At 34.5% G+C, this 16,351-nt stretch overlaps 2 protein-coding genes across 3 annotated transcripts; one reads left to right on the plus strand and one right to left on the minus strand.

Moving 5' to 3' along the window:
- Positions 1-4,618: 4,618 nt before the first annotated feature.
- Positions 4,619-16,115, plus strand: LOC114399996. Of its 2 annotated transcripts, none has more exons than XM_028362233.1 (14): positions 4,619-5,313; positions 6,157-6,229; positions 6,327-6,457; positions 6,566-6,967; positions 7,061-8,370; positions 8,839-9,245; positions 9,363-11,227; positions 11,309-11,469; positions 11,730-11,890; positions 12,638-12,798; positions 13,907-14,705; positions 14,811-14,967; positions 15,075-15,160; positions 15,847-16,115. In XM_028362233.1, exons 1-11 carry the CDS (start codon positions 5,134-5,136, stop codon positions 14,099-14,101), a joined length of 5,046 nt encoding a protein of 1,681 aa, XP_028218034.1. In that variant the 5' UTR covers positions 4,619-5,133; the 3' UTR covers positions 14,102-14,705; positions 14,811-14,967; positions 15,075-15,160; positions 15,847-16,115. The 2 variants fall into 2 exon arrangements, with proteins under 2 accessions (XP_028218034.1, XP_028218035.1); XM_028362234.1 differs by having other exon boundaries at positions 15,083-15,160.
- LOC114399998 lies at positions 14,169-14,936 on the minus strand. The gene is made up of 2 exons (XM_028362235.1): positions 14,813-14,936; positions 14,169-14,707 (listed from the first exon to the last, which is right to left on the minus strand). The coding sequence occupies exons 1-2, from the start codon at positions 14,916-14,918 to the stop codon at positions 14,532-14,534; spliced, it is 282 nt and encodes a 93-aa protein (XP_028218036.1). The 5' UTR covers positions 14,919-14,936; the 3' UTR covers positions 14,169-14,531.
- Positions 16,116-16,351: the final 236 nt, after the last annotated feature.

Below are 16,351 nucleotides of genomic sequence, written 5' to 3' on the forward strand. Positions count from 1 at the left end.
TATGTATTCTGTCATTTAGTTCAAAAGCTTATGATATGATACACGACAATTTATTACATGGTACAAAAACTAGTTTTACATAAAAATATTTGCTTCATGGAATAATTAATTACATACTTACCAGGGACGGAGCCAGATTTGATTCTAAGGGGGGCAATTATATATAAAAGTTTATTTTCATACAACAACTATATAGATTTTCAATTTTATACAAAATACTTTTTATAGTTATATATTTCAAAATCTCAATCACATTAACAGTTTATCATAATATGTCTCATATGTGTTACATAGATCATGTTTTAAATTTGCACTGAACTTTTCAATAGTTTTCTTTTTAGAATAAATATTTTCTAAAAAATCACTATAACAAACATTAGTTTAACATATTAAATAAATAAATATTTTCTCCATTAGCAAAACTTAATAAGTAAATTTTAATTTTAAATAAAGTATAATCAAATCAATATGAATGAAAGACTAATAAAGTTATATGTGATTGCAAATGCAATATACAAATTATAAGAAGAAAATTATTAAGAATAAAAATAAATGATACTCAAACATTTGATCACTATGATGAAAACAATAAAAAGATAAATATAATATTTATCTAAAAAAGAAAGAAAATAATATTACTTTTATAATAAAGTTATATATAAAGGAGAATAAAATATGTTTTGTCCAAAAATATAGATAATTAAATACTAGAGTATTATTTCCCAAGTCAAACCTCATTAAATAATTTTTTTATCCTAATACAAATATCATAAATATGAAATTTAAAATATTAAAATATAAAAAATTATCTCTACATCACATGCAGCGATCTAAATCAACTTTAGAGTATCTTTCAAAGTGTATCTAAAATTCATTGTTAGGATATTATTTTATGAAAAATTTAAATTTTTAAAATTTTAAAACAAAATTTTAAACAATTAAAAATGTGAATTTTCAATTTCTTTCTAAAAGATGAGAAATTGAAATTTTCTTTTTGATAAAAGAATATTCTAAAATGTTCGCATATTTCCTTTATAACCTTTATCGTTTCTTTCATCTTGAAGTTTTTGAAATCTTGTTCTCAAACTCGCGACTCTTCATGATTCTCTTTTTTAAGAAATAGCTCATGGAGCATTGATTGAGTGTGGGCGTATGGGAACACATAAAACTGTACCTGCTAGTTAGGGGAGCAACCGTCATTATCCATCACGCGACAGAGGTAGCGCATGAGAGCTATTTTTATTTCTTAATACTGAAATTATTGACACGGTAAGTTGATTATTTAATGCATGAAAAATTTGTTATTGTTTTACTAATTATTGAACTTAAACCGTCCCAGTTATGAATTTTTTTGTTATGAATGGGAAGTTATTGATTTTATCTTTATGGAATTAATGACTATTTCTTCGGCAGGAATTTTTGTTATGAATGGGAAGTTATTGATTTTATCTTTATGGAATTAATGACTATTTCTTCGGCAGGAGTTAGGGATAGAAATGAGTGGAGCCGCTTGTCAAGGGCCTATGGCTCGGTTTGACTTGTTTATTATAAAAGTCAAGCTCAAGCTTTTTAAAAAGATTTTTTAGATAAAAAAAGGCCAAAACCAAACTATAAAAAAAGTTTATTAAGCTTGACAAGCCGACTTGTTTAAATAATAATAATAATAATAACTATTATCTATAGCATTTTTATGGCATCATGAATGCCAGGATGAAGTGACATAAAGTGCTTAGAGAGTTCACTTGCATATGAAAAATTTTCAAATAGAAAAAGACTAAGTTAAAAGGATAATGCAATCAGATTAATACTTACAAAGAAAAATGTTTTGTAAGGAAATTTTCAAACAATTTAAATATTTTTATTTGGTTATATTAGTATAAATCATCTCCAATCCATATATTTTTTAATATTATGCTTTCTTTTTTCATTTTCTTTTGATATATTTTGTATTTTAATAACTTGAATTCAATATGATTTTGTTTATCAATTATTTTTGGATTTGTATGTTACTTATATGAAATTTTATAAGTTTCGTTTTTTAGTTAGTATTTCACTAGGTTTTAAAACAATTAATTGGTTAAAGACGTCTTTAGGTAGACTTTTAAATAGGCTCGTAGGCCAAGCCAGACTTTTATGTAAGCCGAGTCGAGCCTTTAAAAAAAGTCTATAACAGGTAATGAGTCAAGCTCAAGCCTTGCGTATTCAACTCAAGCCGAATTCAAGCCTAATAAAGCTTGACTTGACTCGACTTATTTCCAGTCCTAGTAGGAGCTAAATAATTTATTTTAACAACATTAAAAAAATTGTAAATAAATCTTTTTAAGGTTGGGGCCGATTCGCCATGCCCCGACAATCCCTTAAACTTAGGTGAAGATTTCTTTAATAAATAATAATGAACAAACTTGAACATTTAAATTAGTTTTTAATAATAAATAATAATAAAAAACTATTGATGAATTTGTTGCTTCACACATGATATGCATAATGCATGTATACACACACACAACAAAATAGCAATCTATTTTGTTACCTCCATCAATAAGGACAAACAGCTTTCCAATTAAGAAAACGGGTTGGTCTTGAGTAATTTTCTTGAGTAATACTTGTAAATAGGTGTTGAGTTGTTGATAAAATATAAAACTAAACTACTCAGTAAATGAGTATAATAAAAATAGAAATACATGTAAATGTAAATATAACAACAAATGTATGCATCTTGTGAACATTTGCTCAAAGTATTTGGGAACATTCATAAAAATAAATTTAATGGTACAGACCCAACAATCTTCATCAATTTAAGCATACTCCATACTTCAAACATTCTTTCTCCTCCGTGTAACCTTTTGGCATGACATGCAATTCACAAAATTAACGAACCCTAACGAACGAAAGCATGACCAAATCTATACTTTTGGCGTGTTCATATTTTTAGAGATACAATATTCAGACCTATCAAAATGTTGTGCATAAATGTCAGACATGTTATTCATAAATTCACTCATTCTTTGACGCCCTTCAATTCGCATTGATGCCCTTTCAAATGTATGTAGCTGCCAAGAAAAAAAAAATACAGTAACATTAATATAACAGACAGTAATATTTTGAGAAGTATTAGTTAGAATGCAGAATCTTTTTTTCTAAAAAGAAAAGCAAAATCTTTTAACAATAAATGTTAATAAAACTATAAAGTTGGATTGCTCTGCTTCAAAATCATGTATAATTTATCTACTATAATAAATTATACCGTGTCTTGTATAATAATTACTATTTATTAATTTATATAAGTAGATACCCATGATTTTAAAGCAGAGCAATCCCCTAACTATTTTTTTAACAAATTAATTTTTCTTGATAGATATTCTTTTAAACATGCTATCACACCACTAATTATTAAAATATATGATTATTTATCAATCTTATTATATCATATTGGTAATCCAACGTACTTATATGAATCAATAACTAATTTATTATATTAAATATGGTAGGATTTAAGTTTTGGCCGCTTTTAAGTAGATTGTCCTAAAAATATTTATATATAAAAAAGTTATGCATTAACGGTATTAGATGTAAAATAATATTACATGATTTTTTTTAAAGTGAAAGATTATAAGTGTCTTTTAATCTATTGGATCAAAGATCGATATTGCTCATGATATGTGATTGCCATTGATTCGAGAAAATTTTGCATATAGTGATTTTTATATATCATTGCATCAATTTTTTGGGTTAATATTATATGATTATTTAATTTATGAAGTTAATTTTTACTAGGAGATTTACTCCAATGGAGGTGTAGATTTACCCCATTCCGGTCCCTGATTTGCTTATAAAGTTCTATAAAAAAATAATTTTCATAGAATAAAAAATATAATTTTAAATAACAATCATAACATATTTTTAGATTGTATATGATAACATAAAATTCAATCCACCACAAGTATAAAATTCAATTCAATAGTTTCATGTTTTAGCGTGTTATAGATAAGTAATGATATTTTAGTAAATTAACTAGTAGTGGGACGAGTTTGGGAGCGGATTCGGATTGTGTATTAATAATCTCATCCCCTATCCCAAACCTTACTTTTACTTTGACTATCACAGACAATCCGATCTCGCTCCCGATCAACTTCGATTTTTTCCGTCAAGATTAGTACGAATTTGAGACAGGTTCATGGGTTCGGGTCTATTGCCACAAAACAGATTATCCATTCATTCGACAGAAAAGATCACCAAGATTTCTTGATTCGCTGCCGAACTTATTCCAATTCAATAAGAGATCTCAATATTATGTTTTGAAAAAGACTCGAACCTCCATGTTCTTTAACACGAGATTTTGAGTCTCCATGTCTACCATTTCACCACCAAGACATCTTGCCTACTTCTTACCATGATTATTTTAAAAATAATATCATTTGTGATATTTGATTAATGAATAATATAGAAATCAGGTGCATAGTCATTAAACTAAAAAAAAGTGGTAGAAAAAATGGGAAGGGAAGTAAAAACACGCGCCACGTCAAGGTTTGGGTATGTTGTGATACTTTTTGGACAAGGTTGTAAGATGGGGAGGGTCTGAAGCGAAAACATAAAAACGAGGAAGCGAAGGGGTAAAATGGTTTCTTTCGCCCTTTTTCCCCCCTTATCACAACTAGTTTCTCCCTCTCTCTCTCCTACCGTGGGATTAAAATATTGTTTTTTAACGAAAAATTAAATAAACAATTTTGGAAAAAATAAGAAAAAAAAAACGCGGCTGCTGTATTCACCAAAAACAGAGACACGGTGAGAGGGAGAGAGAGAGAGAGAAAGACAAACTGTGTTCTGATCGATCCCGGCTAAGATTCAACGTTCCAAATAATCGAATACTGCTTTATTGTTTTTTCGATTATCGGAGGTTGTGCTTTCAATTTTGCAATAAATTATTTTTTGTGAAATTTAAGGCTGTGATTTCTACGGGAGCTCGCGATCGTGTAGAATTTTTCAAATTACTTGCGGGGGTGATTGGTTTGGGTGGGTTTTTGATTCTGAGGAATGGATCGAAGAGGGAGTGGGATTTTGATTGGGACGAAGGGTTCTCAATGCGGAGGTTTAAGTTAGAGGGTTTGATTTTTGTATTTTGTTGTATGTTTTTGGATGATTTCTGCAGGAGGTAGGGATGCAATAAAGGGGCTAGGGTTAGGGTTAGGGTTAGGATTGGGAGCTGGGAGGAAAGAGATGGTGGAGTCTGAGCTTGAGGAAGGTGAGGCGTGCTCGTTTCAGAACCATGAAGATTATGATGCCACCGTTGATCCCGATGTTTCCCTCTCTTACATTGTAAGGGCCTTTTTGTCTTGATTTTGCTTGCCCTGGTGTTCTGAGTATAGTTTTGTTGGTTTTGGAACTTGGAATTATTGATGTTCACTTGTTTTACTTGTTAGATCCATGGCCTGAATTTTATTTCCGGTTGGTTGTGTGGTTTTGGGGTGCGTAGTGCTGAATTGTGTTTTGTTGTGAGTTGAATAGATTTGATATGTAGTTGGCTTAGAGGGTGTTGTAGAAGATTTTAAATCTTTGTGATGTCAACTTGATGCATTGGGTTGTTGAGGATGTTTCTGATCAATCTGCTTGATCGGCGTATGGAAATGCTGTGTGAATCAGATTGTTGCTGTAAACAATTAATTTCCCTTTTTTCCACTTCTCGTTTGATTTTTTTATCTTTTTCCTTTCATGAAGAACTAAATGTTCGGTTTTTTTATGTGCTTTTGTTTTTGTAAATTGATGTTTACGGTTTAGGTGTGCTGTGTTCCTTCAGTTAGACTTGTATATAATCTCCACTAAGTGCCAAACGATATGGTGGAGCTGTTTTGTCTGTATTCTCATTTATAATTATGACACAGCATGAAATACGTTTCTGCTTCATAAAATTTGTGTTTTAGAAGTTGTGTGTACTGAAGGAACTTCCTTAATTTGAAAATCGTTCCAACTGTGAGATGGCTGCGTGGCACATTTAAGTTGTTCCATTATTTCATTATAGAATGCTGTTTGTTTCTATATCATAAATCATAAATATGTCTACATCTGTTGGATTTTGTCAGATTTAGTCCCCGTTCCTGTTTTGATAACTAATCTTCTTTCTTTTCTCTCGATGATTTACATTTCAAATTTTCTTTCCCTTAGGATGAAAAACTTCAAGATGTTCTGGGACACTTTCAGAAGGATTTTGAGGGTGGGGTGTCTGCAGAGAATCTGGGTAAGTCTTAACTTGCTAGAACCATGACCCATCTAATGTAGGCATACACATTAAATAGTTATTGGTTCTAATGATATCGAGAAACAATTAATGACAGGGGCAAAATTTGGTGGCTATGGATCATTTTTGCCCACCTATCAGCGCTCTCCTGTTTGGTCTCATCCAAGGACTCCACACAAAAATTATAGTCAAAATACGCCCAGATCTCCCAATAATTTGCAACCGGAGGTAAATTTCTTTAACTAAATTGATGACTGTATATGAGATTTTATGACTTGCTCTCATGTTATTTTTTTTCATTTTCGACTTATTTCAAATTGATTTTGTACCATGCAGGGTGGGCAGGGGGATGGTGTACAATGTTCAACTGGAACTCAGTCATCAAGACTTGGCCCAGGTTCTGGTAACTCCTCGAGGATGGCTGCAAACAAGGGTCTCTCTTTAGATGATGGAACTAATCAAGAAAAATACATGACAGCCACTAAGGCTGACACATCCACTTCTAAGCAGGAGTCTCTAAACAAAAAAATTTCTAGCACATCAGACCAGAAGACACTGAAGGTTCGAATCAAAATGGGTCCTGATAGTTTATCAACAAGGAAAAATGCTGCAATATACAGTGAAATTGGGCTTGATGTGTCACCATCATCATCACTAGATGACAGCCCCTCTGAAAGTGAAGGAATTTCTCGTGGTCCTCAAGATGCTCCTTTTGAATCTCCAACCATTATCCTTCAGGTGAATTATCTTCTGGCATTTTGATTCTCCTTTATTCTCTTCAGATTGAACTTGACAAGATTAGGTTGAATATTTTTTGGTGTCTTGGATCAGATTATGACAGACCTCCCTCAGCTATTGTCACCTATTCCCGATGATACCATTGAGTTAACTGTAAAGGAAACACATGCTAGAGATAGCATCCCTGGTCCTGTTCATATGGATGACTTAGAAAGTTTTGACATGTACGAATCTAATAATGTAAAGGGAGACAGAAAGTTGTTAGGTGGGAGTGGGAGGAAAATGAAATCTCTGGAGGGTTGTGAATCCTCAATGGAAGTCAAGGGCTCTACAAAGAAGAATGCTCGGAATGATGTTGGAGTGCTGTCAAGAAAGGAACAAAGTACAGATGCATTGACTATGGAGGAGCTAGTTTCAAAAACTATGAAGCTTCCACTTTTATCCAGTTCATATTCTTTCAGTGATGACTTGGTTAAGGCTGTGGATGGGCAATGTGATTCATTGAAGGAAGCCAACAAAGTTATAGTGAGGGAGAAAACCTTCTCTGATCAGGGACAAAAGGAACGGATGGAGTCAACGTCTACTGAGGTGAATGGTTTTGCTGAGAAGGCAAAGGGAAGTTCAGGAAGAAAAGTTGTGGGAGATAAGGTTTCTCTTGATGACTACCCAGTAAAGGAAAATCACCAGGGAGATAAAAATTTCAACTCAATGATAGTTGAAAATAATGTTTCCAAAGTTAGGACAGAACCAAACACTGAAGAGCCACCTAAGAAGGCTAATCAGAGAGGTAACCTCTCTGAACAAGATGGTGTAGAACATCCATTTCCAGGGGGTAAGAAAAAGCCAAAGGGAAGTCATGGCACCATGGTTATGGAGAGGGAAAAAGAAAACTTGAAGGTTGGATCCTCTTTGGTTCCTAAAATAAAAAAGAGTTCTGATGATAGTTCTGCATCAAGAAATGAAACTGAAGATGCCAGAATACAAAAAAGTCTTGGAAAGACTAGAGATACTTACAAAGATTTCTTTGGGGAATTGGAAGATGAGGAGGATAGACTGGATTCATTGGAGACCCCTTATGGAGAAAAACTGAAGGAATCTGAGGTGGTCGAGAGGAGTGCACCTACGACTAGTTATGGAGCAAAGGAGAGATCTGGTGGTAAGAAAGTTGATAAGCCATTCACAGCTGAAATATACCCTAAAACAGCCACAAATATCTCATGCACTGGAAATGCCAATGGCACTGACCTAGAGAATGGTAAAGGGATTCCTGTAATGATACCTCCTGTTGAGATGGACGATAAGTGGGTACAGTGTGATCGGTGTCAGAAATGGCGTCTTCTTCCCGTTGGAACAAATCTTGACAGCCTACCTGAAAAGTGGCTATGTAGTATGCTTGATTGGCTGTAAGTTCTGATTCAGTGTCTAAATCTTTTAAATATATATGTCCATAATTAAGTTTTAATGCCCTATTTTGATAAATTTTTCATAAGTACATAAAGGAGAAGAAAATAAGAAGGTAAAACGAGTTGAACTTCTCCCTTTAGTTAAAATCAACTCATGCACTTAAACTTTTGTAGAAGCTCTCATTTATCATATCCAAAAGTTGAAGTGCATAAGTTGATTTTAACTTATGGAAGAAGTTTGATTCATTTTGCTTTTCATTTTCTTCTTCTATAAATGCTTATAGAGAAGTTTCTTCAAACGGGCCTAAGAATGAGTGAGCTTGTAGCTCAATTGGAACTGGCCCCAGTCTCTTGAGGAGTTAAGGTTGAGGTGTGATTGATTGAGAACTACTTATATTCATTATAATGGATAGCACTCAAGTACAAGGTTTTATAAATCAAACTAACGTTGTATGCATAAATATGCAGGCCTGACATGAATCGATGTAGCTTTAGTGAGGATGAAACCACTAAAGCACGTATTGCATTATATCAAGGGCCTCCTCTTGATAGTCAAAGTAACCTGCAGAATGTCTCCGGCAGTGTTATGCTGGGAGGAACCATGGCAATGTCCCAGCATCCTTACCAACACCAACTAAATAATGATATGCATGCAGCACCTGGGGGCAAGAAAAAGCTTATGAAAGAGAGATCAAATTCTATAAATAAAGACAGCTTTTCTCAATCATCATATTCTATTAAGAAAAACTGGCAGTCAGCAGTGAAAAGTAGGAGCTTAAATGATGTGAACAAATCTCCTGTTGTGAGTGAGGCTGATGTTCCAGCAGACAAACACAAAAATAAGCATTGGATGCTGGAGCACAATTCTGATAGAGGTAACTTGAACCACATATTCATTGTGCTTATCTCCTCTGTATTAACTAATGTGCAGATGTTCAAAGACCTGTTAAATTTATATGATGTTATGTTCATTTCTGGAAATCTGTTCTCAGGTGATACGAAGAATATGAAAGTCAAAAGCAGGAAGGACCCTGATCAAGATAGTTCTAGGCCATCCAAGAAATCTAAGAGTGACAAGGTTCATTCTACCAATGAAGAGTGGATTGTAGAACAGAGTGGGACTACTAGGAAGGTGGGTGATCATAGCTCAAATAGCACTTTTCCAAATACCTCAGTTGGCAAAGATCGACATAGACAGAAAGACCCCTCCTCTTTGCGGGACTCCAAATCAGGAAAAGACAGGCTGCCAGTTTCTGCTGAAACGACAAAAGATAAAGGTCAGGGTTCCTTGGATGAGGGATCCCTGGATCTGGGGAATTGTGATTCAATTGGTAGTGTGAAAAAGAGGAAACTGAAGGGGTATCAGGATGCTCAAACTTACAGCCCTGGTAACCCTCGCCTACAGGAGAGCAAAACTTCTGAGCACGAGTTTAGTAATTCCAGGAAGGAAAAGAAGGCAAAAAATTCAAAATATGAAGGTAAAGAATCAAGTGCCAGTAAAGGCAGTGGTAGATCTGACAAAAAAGTTAGTCATACAAAGACCCAGAAATTCAGGCAAAAGCCTGAGAGCAGTTTGTCACACCGGAGCTTGGATGGAATGGACTGTTCAAAAAGGGACTTGGGGTCTGTACATGCTTCTGTTGCTGCCACTTCAAGCTCTTCTAAGGTTTCTGGCTCTCATAAAACCAAAGCCAGCTTCCAGGAAGTGAAAGGCTCACCTGTGGAATCAGTTTCTTCATCACCTATAAGAATTTCAAATGCAGATAAGTTTACAAACAAGGAAATTATTGGGAAAGATGATCCTCATGATATTGCTGCTGTGGATAGTCCAAGAAGATGCTCAGATCATGAGGATGATGGTGGGAGTGATCGATCTGGAACAGCTAAGAAGGATAAATCTTTCACCATTGCCCATAGGTCAGATTTTCAGGACAAGGGTGTTAATCACATGTCAGATACTAAACTTAAAGCTCAAACAACCAGCTATTGTACCAATGGGGGTGTGGACACTATAGTCCTAGATGGGACACATCCAGGCACAGAGCAGATTAATCATCCTGGTGAAGACAAGATTGATGTTTATTATGCTACTACATCTCAAGCAAGGAAAAATGGCATAGAATCAGGTTTGGAGGACAACAATGTCAATGACAGCTGTAAGTCAGAGTCCCATGCAGATAAGGTCAAGAGTACTAGTTCTCCATGTCAACTGAAAGATCAGTCTCCTCTACATGAGGCAAAACATAAGGATGGAAAAATTAAGTTGCAGGAGAAGTTTGGGTTCAAGCCTGACCAAAATGAGATTATACATGCTGGCAAGAAAGATTATACAGGAAAAAATGAGAGCAGGAATAAGGAGAATCACTCGAATCGGGGTCACGACTTTCAGGATGTTAGTACAGATGCCCCATGCAAACAGGAGGTATTTCATGCTCCTATTCAGAATCAGTTTCCGGACTGTGATACTGAAAGATCCACAAAGAGGTCTCTTTTGGAAAGAACTGATCAAGAAGTACATGGAAAAGGGAAGCCATTGTCATCATTGCCATATGAAGGATCTCAAGTTGAGATATTAGGTCGTTGCCCACGACCAGTTGGCTTACTTAAAGGAAATGGAGATATGGAAGTTGATCCTTCCAAAGTTGATGATGTGTCAAAGTTACAAAAGAAGCAATTGAAAAAGACTGACCATCAAAATGGAAATCTGCAAATTGGTTCAAGAAATCCCATACTTAATGGTCACAAGTCCAAGGAGCTTGATGCCCCTAGTCCAGCTAGAAGGGATTCTTCCTCCCATGCTGCTAACAATGCTCTGAAAGAAGCTAAAGATCTAAAACATCTGGCTGATCGTCTTAAGGTTTTTACGCAGTCCCTTTTAGATTTTTATGCTTTTGCTCTTCTCTGTAATTATTTTACCAATTTTGGGTTTATCAAACAGAATACTGGATCCAGCGTTGAGGGCACTAGTCTTTACTTCGAGGCAGCCCTCAAATTTCTTCATGGAGCCTCTCTGTTAGAATCTGGCAACAATGATAATGCTAAACACAATGAGATGATTCAATCAATGCAAATTTATAGTAGTACAGCAAAATTGTGCGAGTAAGACAACAGTTTTCTTTATAATTGTGCTTTAACTTGTTTTAAAGATCATATTGTCTTCCTTTGTTTAAAATGCTGGTGTAAATATTCTTTCCTTCATCTATTGTTTTATTAGGTTGCAATTTGCAAGCATGCCTTCAAACCTTATTACTGTGCTTTGCATAAATTATATCTTTAGGCTGATTTTATGTTGTATATCATAACCTTTATGATTGGAATATTTTTATTTTGGCACCATCTTAATATTTTCCTTTTGATAGGTTTTGTGCTCATGAATACGAGAAATCAAAAGACATGGCTTCAGCTGCTCTTGCCTACAAATGCATGGAGGTAGCATATATGAGGGTAGTATATTCTTCACACACTAGTGCAAGCAGAGATCGGCATGAGTTGCAGACAGCACTGCAAATGGCTCCTCTTGGTAATGAATTTTGTTACTTGATTTTCACTCCATTTGCATGATGCAACAATTTTCTTTCTGAAGTTCTCAGTTTCCATTTGAATTTGTCCTAGATATCCTACCAAATCCAATCTCCATTTTGATGATTTGGCAATTAAATGTAAAATATTCTGATAGTTTTGTAGAAAAAATATCATGTCTCATTCATTATAATGGATTATCTGAACATCACTCATCTGACAAGCATTCTACATGTGGCTTGATCATGGATACATATCCTCTTTGGTGGTTGTCTGTAATTTGGGGAGGGGGTGGCATTTAGAAGAGTTTCTATGGAAGCTTATTCAGGCTTATGGCCATATAAGCTGTTTTAAGTTTATTTCAATGAGTTTCATGGAGAAACTTATCAAAATAAGCTATCTTAAGCTAATTTCAGTAAGCTTCACGGTCAAATTTATGAATAAGCTCTCATGGGATGAGTTTTTAACTTTTTATTAAATAAATGTTTAATTGTTTTGTTTACCAAATGCACACTAAATGTATGAACAGGAGAAGGAAAAAGAGAAGAAGAATAAGAACAGGTAGAAGAAAAGTTAGATATGGTTAATTTGGTTAATATTAATATGTCTAAAATTTGTTTTTCCTTTTATCATGTCATGTAAGTGGACTACTGTTTCTCTTTCTCAGGAGTTCCATTGACATTGTGGTGATGAAATTAGAGTAGATTAAACTCTGGTCTTTATTTTTTAACCTTGTTTCATTTCTCAGGCGAGTCTCCATCATCATCTGCCTCTGATGTAGACAATGCTAACAACTCTACAGCGGCCGACAAGGTCACCATATCTAAGAGTGTCAATTCGCCCCAAGTAGCTGGAAACCATGTTATTTCTGCACGAAATCGTCCCAATTTTGTGCGATTGCTCAATTTTGTAAGTATATAGTTCTTATTCACAGAATAATGATCTTGACAAAAGCCACCCATTTCCTCACATAGAAAGCCTTAGAAACTTGATAGGAAACCACAGTGAAGGATAATGCATACGTAAATTTTACTTCAGAGTAATGTGAAATTCTGAAGGCTCGTTGATTACTGAATTCAGTGATTGTCATGTCAGGCAATGCTTTCACTGATTGTGCTGTGAAATATGGTTACTATTTAGGATCTATGGTGGAATTTGCAGAATTGAATTTATTTAGTATAGGACTGTAGTAGCCTCCTGCAAAAATATAGAACTATAGAAGTGCTACATTGTTAATAAAATTACAAATTAAAAAATGCAACAAACAAATTACAGTAAACCTTTAACTTGACTGAAAATACCTAATGATTCCTTTTTTGAGCTTTCACAAGGAGAGAAATGTAGTCATAACCACCAAATGTGTAGATTTAATTTAACCTTTGATGGCTAGTCTAACAAAGAGAAGTCAAATATATGTGCACAGTAAAACAAGTAAATTATTTTAGCTTAAGAATAGCCTGGGCCAAAGAAATATGCAAATAAGTCAACTGTTCGAATTCTAAGCATCCCAGTATTTCCTATTATGACCAAATGAAGGAATTAACTTCCTAAAACTGAAAGGAAGTAGATCATCAAGGAAAGATGACTAAGATTGTGCTTAAGACTGAATCCGTTCTAAATTTTAGGTAGTGGGAAATAGAATAATAGATTTTATGATCTTATTTTCTTAATGGCTAGGCTATCTTATTCCTACAATGTTCGTTCAAATTGTACACGAGTAAAATTTCTGCAAATAAAAATCTGGTATCCAATAGGCTATAGGTACAATCCTTTTATGATCCTATTTGATTCCAATTCTATTCCTACTTCAGATTGGTAGGGCATGTTAGCTCTATAAAATCAGATCACTTGGTCTTGTGATCTGGATTGTGATTTTAGTGTTTGCAACAATTATTACAGTCATGCCAAAAGGGAAGCCCATACCAACAACTATAGTGTTAACTTACATACTTCGTTGACTGTGTCTTAATTAGGTTGCATATGATATATTGGAATTAAAGACATTTATCAATTGCAGGCTCAGGATGTTAATTTTGCCATGGAAGCCGCAAGGAAATCACGGAATGCTTTTGCAGCTGCTAATTCAAGCCTGGCTGTGGACAAGAATGCAGATGGTATCTCCTCTATCAAGAAGGCTCTTGATTTTAGCTTTCAAGATGTGGAGGAGTTACTACGTTTGGTAAAAGTTGCTGTGGAGGCCATTAATCGTTAAAGGATCCATTTAATCAAAAGATGATCCTAGCCCGTTAAGAACATGTGTTTCTTGGTCATGTATAATATCTTCACTTTGACAAAAAGACGGTCTGAATTAAATTATGAAGGGAAAGATTCATTTTGTTGGATCTTGATCTGGTCTTGCCAACTGGTGAAAGCTACTGTCTTTATCATATGTTTGCCTTACACAGATGGAAGTCTCAGTTTACAGTCAGAGGAATTCAGTTGCTCTCTGTTGTGTACAAGAATAAGCTCTTTGCAAACCTTGAGATACGTGGGAGGCACTTGGAAGTAAACTTCTGTAATGCAGATTCTGAGCTACTTTTTTGTGCGGAAAGATGCTACATCCAGATTATGAATTGAAGATATAATAGGTGAATGTGGGTAGACTTAGAAGTTTGAAACTATTTGCTATCTTTGTCCTCTTCTCATTCTGGAGGGTTTATTATTTTGTCAATGTGTAAATGTATAAAGTTGTAATTTCTGGTGAGAGGTAGTTGTGGATTTTGCATTACTGCAATCATGCTTCTACCAGTGGGTACTGCACTTTCTCCTCTTGTCCAATCTCTGCAGAAAGGAAAGTCAAAGAGAGCCAGGCTAATGTGAGGCATTTTCTTAATATGAGGGCATACATGTCCTGTTCCTGTAACTTTTTTATTTCTTAATAGCCATTTTTTTTCCTGATTTGAATCTCAACTTATATGCAGGTTGTCTTGTACAATGTCAGGATTAGTGGTAGAACAATACTCTTTACTCATTTTATTGTTGATAGAGGCCAAGCTGAAAACAGAAAAGGAGGGATGTACAGCAAGCATTTTTTTAAAGTGGCAGGCAATTAGCTGCAAATGGATTGTCAACTTATAGGTATAAAACTACGCATGTCTTGTAAAATGCGTTTTGTTTGATAGTCAATTGAATGTCAAAGCATCTCTAACTCTTGATTGCATTACATCTGTTGCTTTTCCGTGAAGGGATGCAGTGGACGTGTAAATAAACATTATAGATTCAAGTTAGAGACAGTGCAAGCTGGTTGCTGTCTTCTTGCAGAATCTGACAGGTATTTTGGCACTATGATCAATTGATCATTGGCATATTTCTTGATGATCATATTACTGCTAAACTGGCACTATTAGTTGTGCACTGCTTGGGAAATTTTTTATATGAAAGTGTTATATACTTTCATATTAACTTTAATTTTAATTACTTTAATATATAAATATTATTAGTATAGGCATACTAATCAGACCCTTTAACTTGCCTCTATTTTAAAGGTAGAATCTTATCTGTGAACATCAAAGGGATAAGCGTACAAATCCTTACATATATGCGTTAACGTGCCTCACCTCTAGATGCTGGTCTTCTAAGTTTAACTAGTTTCCTGTTCTGAAATGGCTCAAGTGGGCAACATTGATTGTAGTCATACAAGAACTTTAGTTTTACAACGTTTATTGCAACTATCTATGTCAAGATTGTCAGGCATTTCACACGTGTAGCATAAGCACAGCAACTAATTACCAGAGCTATAGATAGGGTTATACAAGTCATTCGAGTTATTGATTACCTAGCCTAAGACGCTGCCCCCTCATTATGGAATATATCCTGTTTTCTACTTGCTTTCTGGTTTGTTGCTTGTACTTTATGCGGGTATTTATATGGGTGTATGGTAGCATCATATTCTAGTTAGCACTCCGCAATGCACTTTGTGATTGATTGATGCCAACCTAACAGTGTCTGTGGTTGCAGGTTTGAGCAACTGAGGTAAATTCCAGATAGAGCTACAATTGAGCTGGCCAAATCTGTCTGTAACTGACCTTGGTGGAGTTCTTTTTATCTATTTTTTCCCCCTGCTTTTCCCTTAGTCAACAGTATTACATGTATTTTTTTATACAGTTGATAGTATTGGGCATTTAATTTTAAAATTTGACTTTACTTACCTGTTCTTATAATGTACATACTACATTGCTTTATTCATCTACCTTTTAGTAAACGAGAATCTCTCATCCTTTAGGTTTGGTAGCGAGTCCCATTTGGTGCATCTTGTGAATTTATATGCAGTATAGAATTGAAAATAGTTTAATGTAAGATTATGGGTCTTTGATTGTGGTTTTATTTTTCCTAAGAAAAATATTTCTAGATGATTTTCAAGCCTAGTTTTTAGAGAATAGAAGGGAAAATGTGAAGTGTAAGAAAAAAACATAGGAATAATAGAGAATTAAAACAATTTAGTAATGTTTTTGTTTTAAAAATT

The sequence above is a fragment of the Glycine soja genome, chromosome 19, assembly GCF_004193775.1.
Source record: "Glycine soja cultivar W05 chromosome 19, ASM419377v2, whole genome shotgun sequence".
In the NCBI taxonomy this organism is placed as follows: Eukaryota; Viridiplantae; Streptophyta; class Magnoliopsida; order Fabales; family Fabaceae; genus Glycine; species Glycine soja.

What these genes read in the sequence shown, in the direction of transcription:
- LOC114399996 (XM_028362233.1), top strand. Translation starts at nt 5,134, where the DNA reads ATGATTTCTGCAGGAGGTAGGGATGCAATAAAGGGGCTAGGGTTAGGG. An exon ending in ATCTGGCTGATCGTCTTAAG is followed by an intron (nt 11,228 to 11,308) that starts GTTTTTACGCAG and finishes TTTATCAAACAG; the next exon opens with AATACTGGATCCAGCGTTGA. An exon ending in ACTGCAAATGGCTCCTCTTG is followed by an intron (nt 11,891 to 12,637) that starts GTAATGAATTTT and finishes TTCATTTCTCAG; the next exon opens with GCGAGTCTCCATCATCATCT.
- LOC114399998 (XM_028362235.1), bottom strand. Translation starts at nt 14,918, where the DNA reads ATGCTTGCTGTACATCCCTCCTTTTCTGTTTTCAGCTTGGCCTCTATC. An exon ending in TCCTGACATTGTACAAGACA is followed by an intron (nt 14,708 to 14,812) that starts ACCTGCATATAA and finishes AGAAAATGCCTC; the next exon opens with ACATTAGCCTGGCTCTCTTT.